Genomic DNA, 20,177 nt, shown 5'->3' with positions numbered 1-20,177 from the left:
TGCACCTTACACATTATGACAACCTTTATTAATGCCCTTTTACACATAATGTCCCTTACACATATGCCGCACATTATTAATGCCCTTATACACATAATGACACACATAATGCCCCTTACACATATTCTGAACACTATTGCACAACCAACACACACACACCACTCACACTGCCACTAACACTGTTATACACATGTGTCCTCATAAATCTTGCCTCAATGCTAACGTCGGGCACCTTTATTTTTTTATGAAAATGCATCTTATTTGCATTGCTATGTGGCTAGGATGAACAAGCAGCTTCTGCTGATTAAAATGATATGCAGCATGCCTATATATTGTGTGAGACTGTGGCTGTATCTGCATATGAAATGCTACACACAGAATATAGGCATGCCGCATATCATTTTAATCAGCAGAAGCTGCTGATGCCCCTAGGCATATCAAATGCCCTAGGCAATTGCCTAGTTTGCCTATGCCTGGCTCTGACTTGGAGACATATTAGCATCAGCTGCGCCAAAGTCATACATAACCTCGTTACCCAGAGCCAACATATAAACACGAAGCAGTCCTATAGCACCAGTGATGTGCTCTCATTACAAAGAGCGACATAAACCAATATGAAGCGGATTCATGAATCTTTGATCACTCCTATCCCTTTGCTGCTGGCAACGCTCAATAAGCTAATTATAGCGCGGCTCTCATACTGCCCATGCAGCGTCAGCTGTTTCCAGGCAGCTGGAGAAAGCGAGAGGCAGCCAATAGGCGAGGCGTCACGCAACTGGTCTCCGCCCCCTTTCCCAGCTCGGACCAATGAGCGATCCGATCCTTGCCCCCTGATCGGTCAATGCTGTAGCGCGTACGCCTCGCCCCCTCCCGCTGCGCCCGGACACAACCTGTTCGTTATTGTTGTTATCGCTACTGAGCGGGGTGTGGTGACGTCACCGGGCTAGGCCTGTGCGAGAGCAGGCGGCGCACCAGGGTTGGTAGGAGCGCGCACACAGGGTCGCGGGAGCGCGCCTTAGCGTCCCGCCCCGGCCGGACAGTTTGTTCAGTGGCGGAGAATAACTTTTTTTTATACCCTGACCCAAGTCTCGCTCGCATCGTGACCGTGAGGCAGCGGCGAGGTGTCCGGTATGAAGTTTGCGGCTGGCGGGACGGGGTGGGCACCCGGTGACTGAGGAGTGTGGGCCGCTCTGACACTATCTTTCTCTCTCCCCCTCCTCTCTCTTGGCAGACTCCCTGCTGTTGGGACGACATGGACTACCCGGTGACCAGGGGGGAGGTGTTACCGGCGGGACTGCAGCAGGAGCGGTAAGTTGCGGCTTTCAGGGGACACTGGGGACTCGCTCAAGGACACTGGATGGGTTAGATCAGCCAGAGACCAGTTGTGGCACTACAAGCCTCAGCATGAGCTGTCAGAGGCTGGGGGAGGTTACTCTGGTCCGGGGAATTATTATTAGTGTGACCTGCTTTATGTTTCTATACCTGTGTGACTAGCACCATGCTGTCAGGGGTATGTCACAGCTGCTTACTCCAGTCCCTTCCTGTGTCACCAGCACCATGCTGACAGGGGTATGTCCCAGCTACTTACCCCAGTCCCTTCCTGTGTCACCAGCACCATGCTGACAGGGGTATGTCCCAGCTACTTACCCCAGTCCCTTCCTGTGTCACCAGCCCCATGCTGTCAGGGGTATGTCCCAGCTACTTACCCCAGTCCCTTCCTGTGTCACTAGCACCATGCTGTCAGGGGTATGTCCCAGCTACTTACCCCAGTCCCTTCCTGTGTCACCAGCACCATGCTGTCAGGGGTATGTCCCAGCTACTTACCCCAGTCCCGTCCTGTGTCACTAGCACCATGCTGTCAGGGGTATGTCCCAGCTACTCCTTTCACCCACCCCCAGTCCCTGCCTATGTCACCAGCACCATGCTGTCAGGGGTATGTCCCAGCTACTTACCCCAGTCCCTACCTGTGTCACCAGCACCATGTTGTCAGGGGTATGTCCCAGCTACTCCTTTCACCCACCCCCAGTCCCTGCCTATGTCACCAGCACCATGCTGTCAGGGATATGTCCCAGCTACTTACTCCAGTCCCTACCTGTGTCACCAGAACTATGCTGTCAGGGGTATGTCCCAGCTACTTACTCCAGTCCCTTCCTGTGTCACCAGCACCATGCTGTCGGGGGTATGTCCCAGCTACTTACCCCAGTCCCTTCCTGTGTCACTAGCACCATGCTGTCAGGGGTATGTCCCAGCTACTTATCCCAGTCCCTACCTGTGTGACCAGCACCATGCTGTCAGGGGTATGTCCCAGCTACTCCTTTCACCCACCCCCAGTCCCTGCCTATGTCACCAGCACCATGCTGTCAGGGGTATGTCCCAGCTACTTACCCCAGTCCCTTCCTGTGTCACTAGCACCATGATGTCAGGGGTATGTCCCAGCTACTTACTCCAGTCCCTTCCTGTGTCACCAGCACCATGCTGTCAGGGGTATGTCCCAGCTACTTACCCCAGTCCCTTCCTGTGTCACTAGCACCATGCTGTCAGGGGTATGTCCCAGCTACTTACTCCAGTCCCTTCCTGTGTCACTGGCACCATGCTGTCAGGGGTATGTCCCAGCTACTTACTCCAGTCTTTTCCTGTGTCACCAGCACCATGTTGTCAGGGGTATGTCCCAGCTACTCCTTTCACCCACCCCCAGTCCCTGCCTATGTCACCAGCACCATGCTGTCAGGGGTATGTCCCAGCTACTTCAGTCCCTTCCTGTGTCACCAGCACCATGCTGACAGGGGTATGTCCCAGCTACTTACCCCAGTCCCTTCCTGTGTCACTAGCACCTTGCTGTCAGGGGTATGTCCCAGCTACTTACCCCAGTCCCTACCTGTGTCAGCAGCACCATGCTGTCAGGGGTATGTCCCAGCTACTTACCCCAGTCCCTACCTGTGTCACCAGCACCATGCTGACAGGTGAATGTCTCAACTACTTACCCCAGTCCCTACCTGTGTCACCAGCATCATGCTGACAGGTGTATGCCCCAGATACTTACCCCAGTCCCTACCTGTGTGACCAGCACCATGCTGTCAGGGGTATGTCCCAGCTACTTACCCCTGTCCCTTCCTGTGTCACTAGCACCATGATGTCAGGGGTATGTCCCAGCTACTTACTCCAGTCCCTTTCTGTGTCACCAGCACCATGCTGTCAGGGGTATGTCCCAGCTACTTACCCCAGTCCCTTCCTGTGTCACTAGCACCATGCTGTCAGGGGTATGTCCCAGCTACTTACACCAGTCCCTTCCTGTGTCACTAGCACCATGCTGTCAGGGGTATGTCCCAGCTACTTACTCCAGTCCCTTCCTGTGTCACTAGCACCATGCTGTCAGGGGTATGTCCCAGCTACTTACCCCAGTCCCTACCTGTGTCACCAGCACCTTGCTGACAGGGGTATGTCCCAGCTACTCCTTTCACCCACCCCCAGTCCCTGCCTATGTCACCAGCACCATGCTGTCAGGGGTATGTCCCAGCTACTTACTCCAGTCCCTTCCTGTGTCACCAGCACCATGTTGTCAGGGGTATGTCCCAGCTACTTACCCCAGTCCCTTCCTGTGTCACTAGCACCATGCTGTCAGGGGTATGTCCCAGCTACTTCAGTCCCTTCCTGTGTCACCAGCACCATGCTGTCGGGGGTATGTCCCAGCTACTTACCCCAGTCCCTTCCTGTGTCACTAGCACCATGCTGTCAGGGGTATGTCCCAGCTACTTCAGTCCCTTCCTGTGTCACCAGCACCATGCTGTCGGGGGTATGTCCCAGCTACTTACCCCAGTCCCTTCCTGTGTCACTAGCACCATGCTGTCAGGGGTATGCCCCAGCTACTTACCCCAGTCCCTACCTGTGTCACCAGCACCATGCTGACAGGTGTATGTCCCAGCTACTTACCCCAGTCCCTACCTGTGTGACCAGCACCATGCTGTCAGGGGTATGTCCCAGCTACTCCTTTCACCCACCCCCAGTCCCTGCCTATGTCACCAGCACCATGCTGTCAGGGGTATGTCCCAGCTACTTACCCCAGTCCCTTCCTGTGTCACTAGCACCATGATGTCAGGGGTATGTCCCAGCTACTTACTCCAGTCCCTTTCTGTGTCACCAGCACCATGCTGTCAGGGGTATGTCCCAGCTACTTACCCCAGTCCCTTCCTGTGTCACTAGCACCATGCTGTCAGGGGTATGTCCCAGCTACTTACACCAGTCCCTTCCTGTGTCACTAGCACCATGCTGTCAGGGGTATGTCCCAGCTACTTACCCCAGTCCCTACCTGTGTCACCAGCACCATGCTGACAGGGGTATGTCCCAGCTACTTACCCCAGTCCCTACCTGTGTGACCAGCACCATGCTGTCAGGGGTATGTCCCAGCTACTCCTTTCACCCACCCCCAGTCCCTGCCTATGTCACCAGCACCATGCTGTCAGGGGTATGTCCCAGCTACTTACCCCAGTCCCTGCCTGTGTCACCAGCCCCATGCTGTCAGGGGTATGTCCCAGCTTACTTACCCCCAGTCCCTTCCTGTGTCACTAGCACCATGCTGTCAGGGGTATGTCCCAGCTACTTACTCCAGTCCCTTCCTGTGTCACCAGCACCATGCTGTCAGGTGTATGTCCCAGCTACTTACTCCAGTCCCTACCTGTGTCACCAGCACCATGCTGTCAGGGGTATGTCCCAGCTACTTACTCCAGTCCCTTCCTGTGTCACCAGCACCATGCTGTCAGGGGTATGTCCCAGCTACTTACCCCCAGTCCCTGCCTGTGTCACTAGCACCATGCTGTCAGGGGTATGTCCCAGCTACTTACCCCAGTCCCTACCTGTGTCAGCAGCACCATGCTGTCAGGGGTATGTACCAGCTACTTACCCCAGTCCCTACCTGTGTCACCAGCACAATGCTGTCAGGGGTATGTCTCAACTACTTACCCCAGTCCCTACCTGTGTCGCTGGCACCATGCTGACAGGTGTATGTCCCAGCTACTTACCCCAGTCCCTACCTGTGTCTCCAGCACCATGCTGTCAGGGGTATGTCCCAGCTACTTACCCCCAGTCCCTGCCTGTGTCACTAGCACCATGCTGTCTGGGGTATGTCCCAGCTACTTACCCCTAGTCCCTACCTGTGTCACCAGCACCATGCTGTCAGGGGTATGTCCCAGCTACTTACCCCCAGTCCCTACCTGTGTCACCAGCACAATGCTGTCAGGGGTATGTCTCAACTACTTACCCCAGTCCCTACCTGTGTCGCTGGCACCATGCTGACAGGTGTATGTCCCAGCTACTTACCCCAGTCCCTACCTGTGTCTCCAGCACCATGCTGTCAGGGGTATGTCCCAGCTACTTACCCCCAGTCCCTGCCTGTGTCACTAGCACCATGCTGTCTGGGGTATGTCCCAGCTACTTACCCCTAGTCCCTACCTGTGTCACCAGCACAATGCTGTCAGGGGTATGTCTCAACTACTTACCCCAGTCCCTACCTGTGTCGCTGGCACCATGCTGACAGGTGTATGTCCCAGCTACTTACCCCCAGTCCCTGCCTGTGTCACCAGCTCCATGCTGTCAGAGGTATGTCCCAGCTACTTACCCCAGTCCCTACCTGTGTCACCAGCACTATGCTGTCAGGGGTATGTCCCAGCTACTCCTTTCATCCACCCCCAGTCCCTGCCTATGTCACCAGCACCATGCTGTCAGGGGTATGTCCCAGCTACTCCTTTCATCCACCTCCAGTCCCTGCCTATGTCACCAGCACCATGCTGTCAGGGGTATGTCCCAGATACTTACCCTAGTCCCTACCTGTGTCACTAGCACCATGCTGACAGGTGTATGTCCCAGCTACTTACCCCAGTCCCTGCCTGTGTCACTAGCACCATGCTGTCAGGGGTATGTCCCAGCTACTCCTCCCCCTAGTCCCTACCTGTGTCACCAGCACCATGCTGACAGGTGTATGTCTCAACTACTTACCCCAGTCCCTACCTGTGTCGCTGGCACCATGCTGACAGGTGTATGTCCCAGCTACTTACCCCCAGTCCCTGCCTGTGTCACTAGCACCATGCTGTCAGGGGTATGTCCCAGCTACTTACCCCCAGTACCTACCTGTGTCACCAGCACTATGCTGTCAGGGGTATGTCCCAGCTACTCCTTTCACCCACCCCCTGTCCCTGCCTGTGTCACCAGCCCCATGCTGTCAGGGGTATGTCCCAGCTACTTACCCCCAGTCCCTGCCTGTGTCACCAGCCCCATGCTGTCAGGGGTATGTCCCAGCTACTTACCCCCAGTCCCTGCCTGTGTCACCAGCTCCATGCTGTCAGAGGTATGTCCCAGCTACTTACCCCAGTTCCTGCCTGTGTCACCAGCACCATGCTGTCAGGGGTATGTCCCAGCTACTTACCCCCAGTCCCTACCTGTGTCACCAGCACTATGCTGTCAGGGGTATGTCCCAGCTACTCCTTTCATCCACCCCCAGTCCCTGCCTATGTCACCAGCACCATGCTGTCAGGGTTATGTCCCAGCTACTCCTTTCATCCACCCCCAGTCCCTGCCTAAGTCACTAGCACCATGCTGTCAGGGGTATGTCCCAGATACTTACCCCAGTCCCTACCTGTGTCACTAGCACCATGCTGGCAGGTGTATGTACCAGCTACTTACCCCAGTCCCTGCCTGTGTCACTAGCACCATGCTGTCAGGGGTATGTCCCAGCTACTTACCCCAGTCCCTACCTGTGTCACCAGCACCATGCTGACATGTGTATCTCTCAACTACTTACCCCAGTCCCTACCTGTGTCACCAGCACCATGCTGACAGGTGTATGTCTCAACTACTTACCCCAGTCCCTACCTGTGTCGCTGGCACCATGCTGACAGGTGTATGTCCCAGCTACTTACCCCCAGTCCCTGCCTGTGTCACTAGCACCATGCTGTCAGGGGTATGTCCCAGCTACTCCTCCCCCTAGTCCCTGCCTGTGTCACCAGCACCATGCTGTCAGGGGTATGTCCCAGCTACTTACCCCCAGTACCTACCTGTGTCACCAGCACTATGCTGTCAGGGGTATGTCCCTGCTACTCCTTTCACCCACCCCCTGTCCCTGCCTGTGTCACCAGCCCCATGCTGTCAGGGGTATGTCCCAGCTACTTACTCCAGTCCCTGCCTGTGTCACTAGCCCCATGCTGTCAGGGGTATGTCCCAGCTACTTACCCCCAGTCCCTGCCTGTGTCACCAGCACCATGCTGTCAGGGGTATGTCCCAGCTACTCCTCCCCCTAGTCCCTGCCTGTGTCACCAGCACCATGCTGTCAGGGGTATGTCCCAGCTACTTACCCCCAGTACCTACCTGTGTCACCAGCACTATGCTGTCAGGGGTATGTCCCAGCTACTCCTTTCACCCACCCCCTGTCCCTGCCTGTGTCACCAGCCCCATGCTGTCAGGGGTATGTCCCAGCTACTTACTCCAGTCCCTGCCTGTGTCACCAGCCCCATGCTGTCAGGGGTATGTCCCAGCTACTTACCCCCAGTCCCTGCCTGTGTCACCAGCACCATGCTGTCAGGGGTATGTCCCAGCTACTTACTCCAGTCCCTGCCTGTGTCACCAGCCCCATGCTGTCAGGGGTATGTCCCAGCTACTTACCCCCAGTCCCTGCCTGTGTCACCAGCACCATGCTGTCAGGGGTATGTCCCAGCTACTCCTCCCCCTAGTCCCTGCCTGTGTCACCAGCACCATGCTGTCAGGGGTATGTCCCAGCTACTTACCCCCAGTACCTACCTGTGTCACCAGCACTATGCTGTCAGGGGTATGTCCCAGCTACTCCTTTCACCCACCCCCTGTCCCTGCCTGTGTCACCAGCCCCATGCTGTCAGGGGTATGTCCCAGCTACTTACTCCAGTCCCTGCCTGTGTCACCAGCCCCATGCTGTCAGGGGTATGTCCCAGCTACTTACCCCCAGTCCCTGCCTGTGTCACCAGCACCATGCTGTCAGAGGTATGTCCCAGCTTCTCCCCCCCCCCCCCCTTCCCAGTCCCTACCTGTGTCACCAGCCCCATGCTGTCAGGGGTATGTCCCAGCTAAATACCCCCAGTCCCTGCCTGTGTCACCAGCACCATGCTGTCAGGGGGGGATACGATCTGAAGATCGACAGTGTCTAGGTCGACAGTCACTAGGTTGACAGGGTTTCTAGGTCGACATGTTCTAGGTCAGAGGTTCTCAAACTCGGTCCTCGGGGGCCCACACAGTGCATGTTTTTCAGGTCTCCTCACAGAATCGCAAGTGAAATAATTAGCTCCACCTGTGGACCTTTTAAAATGTGTCAGTGAGTAATTAATACACCTGTGCACCTGCTGGGTTACCTGCAAAACATGCACTGTGTGGGCTCCCGAGGACCGAGTTTGAGAACCTCTATTCTAGGTCGACAGGTCAAAAGGTCGGCATGAGTTTTAAAAAAAAAATATATATTTCTCTAACGTCCTAGTGGATGCTGGGAACTCCGTAAGGACCATGGGGAATAGCGGGCTCCGAAGGAGGCTGGGCACTCTAGAAAGATTTATGACTACCTGGTGTGCACTGGCTCCTCCCACTATGACCCTCCTCCAAGCCTCAGTTAGATCTTGTGCCCGGCCGAGGTTGGATGCACACTAGGGGCTCTCCTGAGCCCTTAGAAAGAAAGTATAGATTTAGGTTTTTTATTTTCAGTGAGACCTGCTGGCAACAGGCTCACTGCAGCGAGGGACTAAGGGGAGAAGAAGCGAACTCGCCTGCTTGCAGCCGGATTGGGCTTCTTAGGTTACTGGACACCATTAGCTCCAGAGGGATCGACCGCAGGCCCAGTCCTTGGTGTTCGGTCCCGGAGCTGCGCCGCCGTCCCCCTTACAGAGCCAGAAGCAAGAAGAGGTCCGGAAAAACGGCGGCAGAAGACATCAGTCTTCACCAAGGTAGCGCACAGCACTGCAGCTGTGCGCCATTGCTCCTCATGCACACCACACACTCCGGTCACTGAGGGTGCAGGGCGCTGGGGGGGGTGTGCCCTGAGCAGCAATATAAACACCTTGGCTGGCAAAAATACATCACATATAACCCCCAGGGCTATATGGATGTATATTAACCCCTGCCAGATTCCATAAAAATGCGGGAGAAAAGTCCGCAAAAAAGGGGCGGAGCCTATCTCCTCAGCACACTGGCGCCATTTTTCCCTCACAGCTCCGTTGGAGGGAAGCTCCCTGGCTCTCCCCTGCAGTCTACACTACAGAACAGGGTTAAAACAGAGAGGGGGGGCACTAAATTTAGGCGCAGTATAAATTATATAAAAGCAGCTATAGGGGACATAACTCAGTTAGTCCCTGCATTATATAGCGCTCTGGTGTGTGCTGGCATACTCTCACTCTGTCCCCCCAAAGGGCTTTTGTGGGTCCTGTCCTCATTGGAGCATTCCTTGTGTGTGTGCGGTGTGTCGGTACGGCTGTGTCGACATGTTTGATGAGGAGACTTATGTGGAGGCGGAGCAGATGCCGATAAATGAGATGTCGCCCCTGTGGGCCGACACCAGAGTGGATGGATAGGTGGAAGGTATTAACCAACAGTGTCAACTCCTTACATAAAAGGCTGGATGACGTAACAGCTATGGGACAGCCGGCTTCTCAGCCCGCGCCTGCCCAGACGTCTCAAAGGCCATCAACGCTCCCTCAGATGGCAGACACAGATGTCGACACGGAGTCTGACTCCAGTGTCGACAAGGTTGAGACATATACACAATCCACTAGGAACATCCGTTACATGATCCCGGCAATAAAAAATGTGTTACACATTTCTGACATTAACCCAAGTACCACTAAAAACAAAGGGTTTTATGTGTGGGGAGAAAAAGCAGGCAGTGTTTTGTTCCCCCATCAAATGAGTGAATGAAGTGTGAAAAAGCGTGGGTTTCCCCGATAAGAAACTGGTAATTTCTAACAAGTTACTGATGGCGTACCCTTTCCCGCCAGAGGATAAGTTACGCTGGGAGATATCCCCTAGGGTGGATAAGGCGCTCACACGTTTGTCAAGGTGGCACTGCCGTCTTAGGATACGGCCACTTTGAAGGTACCTGCTGATAAATAGCAGGAGGCTATCCTGAAGTCTGTGATTACACTCTCAGGTACTAGACTGAGACCTGCAGACTGCTGCAGCGTGGTCTGTACCCCTTTCAAACAGGGATACTATTTTGCGAACATAAGACGTCGTCTTATATATGAGGGATGCACAGAGGAATATTTTGCCGGCTGGCATCCTGAATTATTGCAATGTCCATTCTGTCAGGAGGGTATTGGAGACCCGACACTGGACAGGTGATGCTGACTTTAAAAGGCACATAGAGCCTTATAAGGGTGAGGAATTGGTTGGGGATGGTCTCTGGGACCTCGTATCCACAGCAACAGCTGGGATGAAAATATTTTACCTCAGGTTTCCTCACAGCCTAAGAAACGCACTGTATTTTCTCTAACGTCCTAGTGGATGCTGGGGACTCCGTCAGGACCATGGGGGATAGCGGGCTCCGCAGGAGACAGGGCACATCTAAAAAGCTTTTTAGGTCACATGGTGTGTACTGGCTCCTCCCCCCATGACCCTCCTCCAAGCCTCAGTTAGGTTTTTGTGCCCGTCCGAGAAGGGTGCAAACTGGATGGCTCTCTTAAGGAGCTGTTTAGTAAAGTTTTTTTTTTTGGTTTCTAATCAGTGATTCCTGCTGGCGACAGGATCACTGCAACGAGGGACTTAGGGGAGAGACTTGCAACTCACCTGCGTGCAGGAGGATTGAAGTTTTAGGCTACTGGACACTGAGCTCCAGAGGGAGTCGGAACACAGGTCAGCCTGGGGTTCGTCCCGGAGCCGCGCCGCCGATCCCCCTTACAGACGCTGAAGAAAGACGGCGGAACGGAGGTCCGGAAACAGGCGGCAGAAGACTTCACAGTCTTCAGAGAGGTAGCGCACAGCACTGCAGCTGTGCGCCATTGTTGCTACACGGCTCACTGACACGGTCACGGAGGGTGCAGGGCGCTGCTGGGGGCGCCCTGGGCAGCAATATAAATACCTATTTGGCAAATAAATACATCACATATAGCCATTAAGGCTATATGTATGTATTTAACCCAGGCCAGTTTTCCTAATAACCGGGAGAAAAGCCCGCCGTGAAAGGGGCGGAGCTTATTCTCCTCAGCACTCAGCGCCATTTTCCTGACCAGCTCCGCTGGTGAGGAAGGCTCCCACTCTCCCCTGCACTACAGAAACAGGGTTAAAGAGAAGGGGGGCATAAATTGGCGATATAATTATATATTAAGAGCCCATATATAGAAACAACACCTTCTAGGGTTGTTATATACATTATGGCGCTTTTGGTGTGTGCTGGCAAACTCTCCCTCTGTCTCCCCAAAGGGCTAGTGGGTCCTGTCCTCTATCAGAGCATTCCCTGTATGTGTGTGCTGTAGGTCGGTACGTGTGTGTCGACATGTATGAGGAAAATGTTGGTGAGGAGACAGAGAAAATTGCCTGTAATGGTGATGTCACTCTCTAGGGAGTCGACACCAGAATGGATGGCTTACTTATGGAATTACGTGATAATGTCAACACGCTGCAAGCCGGTTGACGACATGAGACAGCCGGCGGACAAATTAGTATCGGTCCAGGCGTCTCAGACACCGTCAGGGGCTTGTAAAAACGCCCATTTACCTCAGTCGGTCGACAGACACTGACACGGACACTGACCCCAGTGTCGACGGTGAAGAAACAAACGTATTTTTCCTTTAGGGCCACAAGTTACATGTTAAGGGCAATGAAGGAGGTGTTACGTATTTCTGATACCACAAGTACCACAAATAAGGGTATTTTGTAGGGTGGGAATAAACTACTTGTAGTTTTGCCTGAATCAGATAAATTAAATGAAGTGTGTGATGATACGTGGGGTTCCTCCGACAGAAAGTTATGGGCGGTATACCCTTTTTCCCGCCAGTAGTAAGGGCGAGTTGGAAAACACACCTTAGGGTGGACAAGGCGCTCACACGCTTATAAAAAAAAAAACAAAAAAAAAAAAAAAAACATGGCGTTACCGTTTCCAGATACGGCCGCCCTCAAGGAGCCAGCTGATAGGAAGCTGGAAAATATCATAACAGTATATACACACATACTGGTGTTATACTACGACCAGCAATCGCCTCAGCCTGGATGTGCAGCGCTGAGGGGGCTTGGTCGGATTTCCTGACTGAAAATTTTGATACCCTTGACAGGGACAGGATTTTATTGTCTATAGAGCATTTTAAGGATGCATTTCTATATATGTGTGATGCGCAGAGGCATATTTGCATTCTGGCATCAAGAGTAAATGTGATGTACATATCTGCCAGACGAAGACACGACAGTGGTCAGGTGAGGCAGATTCCTGACGGCATATGGAAGTATTGCCGTATAAAGGGGCGGTCCATTGGACCTGGTGGCCATGGCAACAGCTGAAAAATCCACCTTTTGTTACCCCGAGTCACATATTGGCAGAAAAGGACACAGTCTTTTCAGTCTCAGTCCTTTCGTCCCCATACGGGCAGGCGGGCGAAGGCCAGTCATATCTGCCCAGGGGGAGAGGAAAGGGAAGAAGACTGCAGCAAGCAGCTCATTCCCAGGAACAGAAGCTCCTCACGGCTTCTGCCAAGTCCGCAGCATAACGCTGGGGCCGTACAAGCGGACTCAGGTGCGGTAGGGGGTCATCTCAAGAGTTTCAGCAACACTCGCAAGGGAACTCCGGGATCCTACATGTAATATCCCAGGTGTACATTGGAAATTCGAGACGTCTCCCCCTCACACAATTCACAGGCTGTATTCCCAGCAGGTGATAATCAAAGTACCCTTCTTACAACAAGGAAGGGGGTAGTATTCCACACTATATTGTGGTACTGAAGCCAACCGGCTCGGTGAGATCTGAAATATTTGAACACTTACATACAAGCGTTCAAATCAAGATGGAGTCACTCGAAGCAGTGATAGCGAACCAGGAAGAAGGGGACGATATGATGTCACTGGATATCAGGGACGTTTACCTACAGGTCCAAATTTGCCCTTCTCACCAAGGGTTCTTCAGGTTCCTGGTACAGAACTGTCACTATCAGTTCAGACGCTGCCGTTTGGATTGTCCACGGCGCCCCGGGTCTTTACCAAGGTAATGGCCGGAATGAGGATTTTTCTTAAAAGAAACATGGACGCTTTCCTGATAAGGGCAAGGTCCAGAGAACAGTTGGAGGTCGGAGTAGCACTATCTTAAGTAGTTCTACGAAAGCACGAGTGGATTCTAAATATTCCAAAATCGCAGCTTTTTCCGACGACACGTCTACTGTTCCTAGGGAAGATTCTGGACACAGTCCAGAAAAACGTGTTTCTCCCAGTGGAGAAAACCAGGGAGTTATCCGAGCTAATCGGGATCCTCCTAAAACCAGGAAAAGTGTCAGTGCATCATTGCACAAGAGTCCTGGTAAAAATGGTGGCTTATTACGAAGCAATTCCATTCGGCAGATTTCCCGCAAGAACTCTTCAGTGGGATCTGCTGGACAAATGGTCCGGATCGCATCCTCAGATGCATCAGCGGATAACCCTATATCCAAGGAAAAGGGTGTCTCTCCTGTGGTGATTACAGAGTGCTCATCTTCTAGAGGGCCGCAGATTCGGCATTCAGGATTGGATGCCGGTGACCACGGAGGCCAGCCTGAGAGGCTGGGGAACAGTCACACAGGGAAAAAATTTCCAGGGAAGTGTGATTAAGTCTGGAGAATTCTCTCCGCATAAATAAGCTTAGAGCAAATTTATAATGCTCTAAACTTAGCTAGACCTCTGCTTCAAGGTCAGCCGGTATTGATCCAGTGGGATAACATCACGGCAGTCGCCCACGTAAACAGAAGGGCGGCACAAGAAGCAGGAGGGCAGTGAAAACTGCAAGGATTTTTCGCTAGGCGGAAAATCATGTGATAGCACTGTCAGCAGTGTTCTTTCCGGGAGTGGACGACTGGGAAGCAGACTTCCTTAGCAGGCATGACCTCCACCCGGGAGAGTGGAAACTTCATAGGGAAGTTTTTCAACATGATTGTGGACCGTTGGCAAAGACCAAAGGTGGACATGATGGCGTCCCGCCCGAACAAAAAACGGGACAGGTATTCCGCCAGGTCATGAGACCTTCAGGCGATAGCTGTGGATGTTCTGGTAACACCGTGGGTGTACCAGTCTGTGTATGTGTTCCCTCCTCTGTTTCTCATAACCAGGGTATTGAGAATTATAAGACATAGAGGAGTATGAACTATACTAGTGGCTCCGGATGGGCCAAGAGGGACTTGGTACCCGGAACTTCAAGAAATGCTCACAGAGGACTAAGGGCCTGGGGAGCTAAGAAGGGACTTGATTCAGCAAGTACCATGTCTATTCCAAGACTTACCGCGGCTGCGTTTGACGGCATGGCGGTTGAATGCCGGATCCTGAGGGGAAAAGGCATTCCATAAGAGGTCATACCTACCTTGGTCAAAGCCAGGAAGGAGGTGACCGCACAACGTCATCACCACATGTGGTGAAAATATGTTGCGTGGGTGAGGCCAGGAAGGCTCCACGACGAAAATTCAACTAGGTCGATTTCTACACTTCCTGAAAACAGGAGTGTTTTGGACCTCAAATTGGGGTTCATTAACATTTAAATTTCGGCCCTGTAGATTTTCTTCCAGAAAGAATTGACTTCAGTTCCTGAAGTCCAGATTGTAAAGGATGTATTGCATATACAGCTTTTTTGTGCCCCTAGGGGCACCGTGAGATCTCAACATAGTGTTGGGATTTCTTAAAATCATATTGGTTTGAACCGCTCAAATCTGTGGATTTGAAATATCTCACATGGAAAGTGACCATGCTATTGACAAATATCTCACATGGGAAGTGACCGTGTTGTTAGCCCTGGCCTCGGCCAGGCGATTGTCAGAATGGGCGGCTTTGTCTTACAAAAGCCCATATTAAAATTTTCCATTTGAACAGGACAGAACTGGGACTCGTCTCCAGTTTCTTCATAAAGGGGTGTCAGCGTTTTCACCTGAAACAACCTCTTGTGGTGCCTGCGGCTACTAGGGACTTGGAGGACTCCAAGTTACTAGACGTGGTCAGGGCCCTAAAAAAATATATATATATATATATGTTAGGACGGCTGGAGTCAGAAAGTCTGACTTGCTGTTTATACTGTATACACCCAACAAGCTGGGTGCTCATGCTTCTAAGCAGTCTATTGCACGCTGGATTTGTAGTACAATTCAGCTTGCACATTCTGTGGCAGGCCTGCCACAGACGAAATATGTAGATGCCCATTCCACAAGGAAGGTGGGCTCATCCTGGGCGGCTGCCCGAGGAGTCTCGGCATTACAACTTTGCCGAGCAGTTACGTGGTCAGGGGAGAACACGTTTGTAAAATTTTACAAATTTTGATACTCTGGCTAAGGAGGACCTGGAGTTCTCTCATTCGGTGCTGCAGAGTCATCCGCACTCTCCCGCCCGTTTGGGAGCTTTGGTATAATCCCCATGGTCCTGACTGAGTCCCCAGCATCCACTAGGACGTTAGAGAAAATAAGAATTTACTTACCGATAATTCTATTTCTCGTAGTCCGTAGTGGATGCTGGGCGCCCATCCCAAGTGCGGATTGTCTGCAATGCTTGTACATAGTTATTGTTACAAAAATCGGGTTATTACTATTGTTGTGAGCCATCTTTTCGGAGGCTACTTCGTTTTGTTATCATACTGTTAACTGGGTTCAGATCACAAGTTGTACGGTGTGATTGGTGTGGCTGGTATGAGTCTTACCCGGGATTCAGGATCCTTCCTTATTGTGTACGCTCGTCCGGGCACAGTACCTAACTGAGGCTTGGAGGAGGGTCATGGGGGGAGGAGCCAGTACACACCATGTGACCTAAAAAGCTTTTTAGATGTGCCCTGTCTCCTGCGGAGCCCGCTATCCCCCATGGTCCTGACGGAGTCCCCAGCATCCACTACGGACTACGAGAAATAGAATTATCGGTAAGTAAATTCTTATTATCAGGTACAGTCCTTTCGGCTTCAAAAAAGCAGGCGGGTCAAACGAGGGAAGAAGGAAAAAAGCTGCACCAGCAGCCAGTTCCCAGAATCAAAATTCTTCCCCCGCTTCCTCTGAGTCCACCGCATGACGCGGGGGCTCCACAGGCGTAGCCAGGTACGGTGGGGGGCCGCCTCAAAAATTTCAGCGATCAGTGGGCTCGCTCACAGGTGGATCCCTGGATCCTTCAAGTAGTATCTCAGGGGTACAAGCTGGAAGTCGAGGCGTCTTCCCCCCCCCCCCCCCCCCCGCCGTTTACTCAAATCTGCCTTGCCGACAACTCCCTCAGGTAGGGAGGCTGTGCTAGAGGCAATTCACAAGCTGTATTCCCAGCAGGTGATAGTCAAGGTGCCCCTACTTCAACAACAACAACCACTGTTTGTGGTACCGAAACCAGTCGGTTCGGTGAGACCCATTTTAAAATGGAAATCCTTGAACACTTACATAACAAAGTTCAAGATGGAATCGCTCAGGGTGGTTATTGCAAGCCTGGACGAGGGGGATTACATGGTATCCCTGGACATCAAGGATGCTTACCTGCATGTCCCTATTTACCTTCCTCACCAGGAGTACCTCAGATTGTGGTACAGGATTGCCATTACCAATTCCAGACACTACAGTTTGGACTGTCCACGGCACCGAGGGTGTTTACCAAGGTAATGGCAGAAATGATGATACTCCTTCAAAAAAAAAAAAAAAAAAAAAAAAAAAAAAGGGAGTTTTTATTTATCCCATACTTGGACGATCTCCTTATAAAGGCAAGGTCCAGGGAGCAGTTACTGGTCGGAGTAGCACTATCTCAGGAGGTGCTACAACAGCATGGCTGGATTCTGAACATTCCAAAGTCACAGCTGGTTCCTTCCACTCGCTTACTGTTCCTGGGGATGATTTTGGACACAGAACAGAAAAAAGTGTTTCTCCCGCAGGAGAAAGCCAAGGAGCTGTCATCTCTAGTCAGAGACCTCCTAAAACCAAAAAGGGTATCGGTGCATCGTTGCACACGAGTCCTGGGTAAAATGGTGGCTTCATACGAAGCAATTCCATTCGGCAGGTTCCATGCGAGGACCTTCCAGTGAGACCTCTTAGATAAGTGGTCGGGATCGCATCTTCAAATGCATCAAATGATAACCCTGTCTCCAAGGACCAGGGTGTCTCTACTGTGGTGGATGCAGGATGCTCATCTTCTAGAGGGCCGCAGTTGCGGCATACAGGACTGGGTCCCGGTGACCATGGATGCCAGCCTTCAAGGCTGGGGAGCAGTCACACAGGGAAGAAACTTCCAGGGCCTATGGTCAAGTCAGGAGACTTCCCTACATATAAATTCTGGAACTGAGGGCCATTTACAATGCCCTAAGTCAGGCAAGACCCCTGCTTCAAAACCAGCCGGTACTGATACAGTCAGACAACATCACGGCAGTCGCCCATGTGACCCGACAGGGCGGCACAAGAAGCAGGATGGCAATGGCAGAAGCCACAAGGATTCTCCGATGGGCGGAAAATCACGTACTAGCACTGTCAGCAGTGTTCATTCCGGGAGTGGACAACTGGGAAGCAGACTTCCTCAGCAGACACGACCTACACCCGGGAGAGTGGGGACTTCATCCAGAAGTTTTCCTGCTGTTGGTAAACCGTTGGGAAAGGCCACAGGTGGACATGATGGCGTCCCGCCTCAACAAAAAGCTAAAGAGATATTGCGCCAGGTCAAGGGACCCTCAGGCGATAGCTGTGGACGCTCTAGTGACACCGTGGGTGTACCAGTCGGTTTATGTGTTCCCTACTCTGCCTCTCATACCAAAGGTATTGAGAATAATAAGATGGCGAGGAGTAAGAACGATACTCGTGGTTCCGGATTGGCCAAGAAGGGCTTGGTACCCGGAACTTCAGGAAATGGTATCAGAGGACCCATGGCCTCTGCCGCTCAGACAGGACCTGCTTCAGCAGGGGCCCTGTCTGTTCCAAGACTTACCGCGCCTGCGTTTGACGGCATGGCGATTGAGCGCCGGATCCTGAAGGAAAAGGGTATTCCGGAAGAAGTCATTCCTGCGCTTATTAAAGCCAGGAAAGATGTTACGGCAAAGCATTATCACCGCATGTGGCGGAAATATGTTGCATGGTGCGAGGCCAAAAAGGCCCCAACAGAGGAATTTCCACTAGGTCGATTTCTACATTTCCTGCAAGCAGGAGTGAATATGGGCCTAAGTCTAGGCTCCATTAAAGTACAGATCTCGGCTCTGTCGATTTTCTTTCAAAAAGAATTAGCTTCAGTACCTGAAGTTCAGGCATTGTGAAAGGAGTGCTGCATATTCAGCCCCCGTTTGTTCCCCCTGTGGCACCTGGGGATCTCAACGTGGTGTTGAGTTTTCTTAAAATCACATTGGTTTGAGCCACTAAAAACCGTGGATCTAAAATATCTCACGTGGAAAGTGGTCATGTTATTGGCCTTGGCTTCAGCCAGGCGAGTGTCAAAATTGGCGGCTTTGTCATGTAAAAGCCCTTATCTGATTTTCCATATGGATAGGGCAGAATTGAGGACTCGTCCCCAATTTCTTCCTAAGGTGGTGTCAGCGTTTTCACCTGAACCAGCCTATTGTGGTGCCGGCGGCTACTAGTGAATTGGACGACTCCAAGTTGCTAGACGTTGTCAGGGCCCGGAAAATATGTTTCCAGGACGGGTGGAGTCAGAAAATCTGACTCGCTGTTTATCCTGTATGCACCCAACAAGCTGGGTGCTCCTGCTTCTAAGCAGTCTATTGCTCGCTGGATTTGTAGTACAATTCAACTTGCACATTCTGTGGCAGGCATACCACAGCCAAAATCTGTAAATGCCCATTCCACAAGGAAGGTGGGCTCATCTTGGGCGGCTGCCCGAGGGGTCTCGGCTTTACAACTTTGCCGAGCAGCTACTTGGTCAGGGGCAAACACGTTTGCAAAATTCTACAAATTTGATACCCTGGCTGAGGAGGACCTGGAGTTCTCTCATTCGGTGCTGCAGAGTCATCAGCACTCTCCCGCCCGTTTGGGAGCTTTGGTATAATCCCCATGGTCCTTACGGAGTTCCCAGCATCCACTAGGACGTTAGAGAAAATAAGAATTTACTCACCGGTAATTCTATTTCTCTATCGTCCTAGTGGATGCTGGGGTTCCTGAAAGGACCATGGGGAATAGCGGCTCCGCAGGAGACAGGGCACAAAAGTAAAGCTTTCCGATCAGGTGGTGTGCACTGGCTCCTCCCCCTATGACCCTCCTCCAAGCCAGTTAGATTTTTGTGCCCGGCCGAGAAGGGTGCAATCTAGGTGGCTCTCCTAAAGAGCTGCTTAGAAAAGTTTAGCTTAGGTTTTTTATTTTACAGTGAGTCCTGCTGGCAACAGGATCACTGCAACGAGCGACTTAGGGGAGAAGAAGTGAACTCACCTGCGTGCAGGATGGATTGGCTTCTTGGCTACTGGACATCAGCTCCAGAGGGACGATCACAGGTACAGCCTGGATGGTCACCGGAGCCTTGCCGCCGGCCCCCTTGCAGATGCTGAAACGAGAAGAGGTCCAGAATCGGCGGCAGAAGACTCCTCAGTCTTCTAAAGGTAGCGCACAGCACTGCAGCTGTGCGCCATTTTCCTCTCGGCACACTTCACACGGCAGTCACTGAGGGTGCAGGGCGCTGGGAGGGGGGCGCCCTGGGAGGCAAATGAATACCTATTTTGGCTAAAAATACCTCACATATAGCCTCCGGAGGCTATATGGAGATATTTAACCCCTGCCAGAATCCGTTAAGAGCGGGAGACGAGGCCGCCGAAAAAGGGGCGGGGCCTATCTCCTCAGCACACAGCGCCATTTTCCCTCACAGAAAGGCTGGAGGGAAGGCTCCCAGGCTCTCCCCTGCACTGCACTACAGAAACAGGGTTAAAACAGAGAGGGGGGGCACTAATTTGGCGTTAGAAATATATAAAAAAGATGCTATAAGGGAAAACACTTATATAAGGTTGTCCCTATATAATTATAGCGTTTTTGGTGTGTGCTGGTAAACTCTCCCTCTGTCTCTCCAAAGGGCTAGTGGGTCCTGTCCTCTATCAGAGCATT

General features: G+C 52.2%; 1 protein-coding gene across 1 annotated transcript in view; it reads left to right on the top strand.

Annotated features, from left to right (window-relative positions):
- Positions 1 to 866: 866 nt before the first annotated feature.
- LOC134949143 (kelch-like protein 13) overlaps positions 867 to 20,177 on the top strand; it is a 191,416-nt gene continuing 172,105 nt past the window's right edge. Inside the window, exons 1-2 of the mRNA XM_063937552.1 lie at positions 867 to 1,128; positions 1,232 to 1,308. Coding sequence (XP_063793622.1) covers positions 1,253 to 1,308 — 56 coding nt within the window. The 5' untranslated portion in view covers positions 867 to 1,128; positions 1,232 to 1,252. The remainder of the gene's footprint in view (positions 1,129 to 1,231; positions 1,309 to 20,177) is intronic.

Source organism: Pseudophryne corroboree, chromosome 8 (genome assembly GCF_028390025.1).
Source record: "Pseudophryne corroboree isolate aPseCor3 chromosome 8, aPseCor3.hap2, whole genome shotgun sequence".
Classification (NCBI taxonomy): domain Eukaryota; kingdom Metazoa; phylum Chordata; class Amphibia; order Anura; family Myobatrachidae; genus Pseudophryne; species Pseudophryne corroboree.
This window is presented reverse-complemented; position numbering and strand designations above follow the sequence as displayed.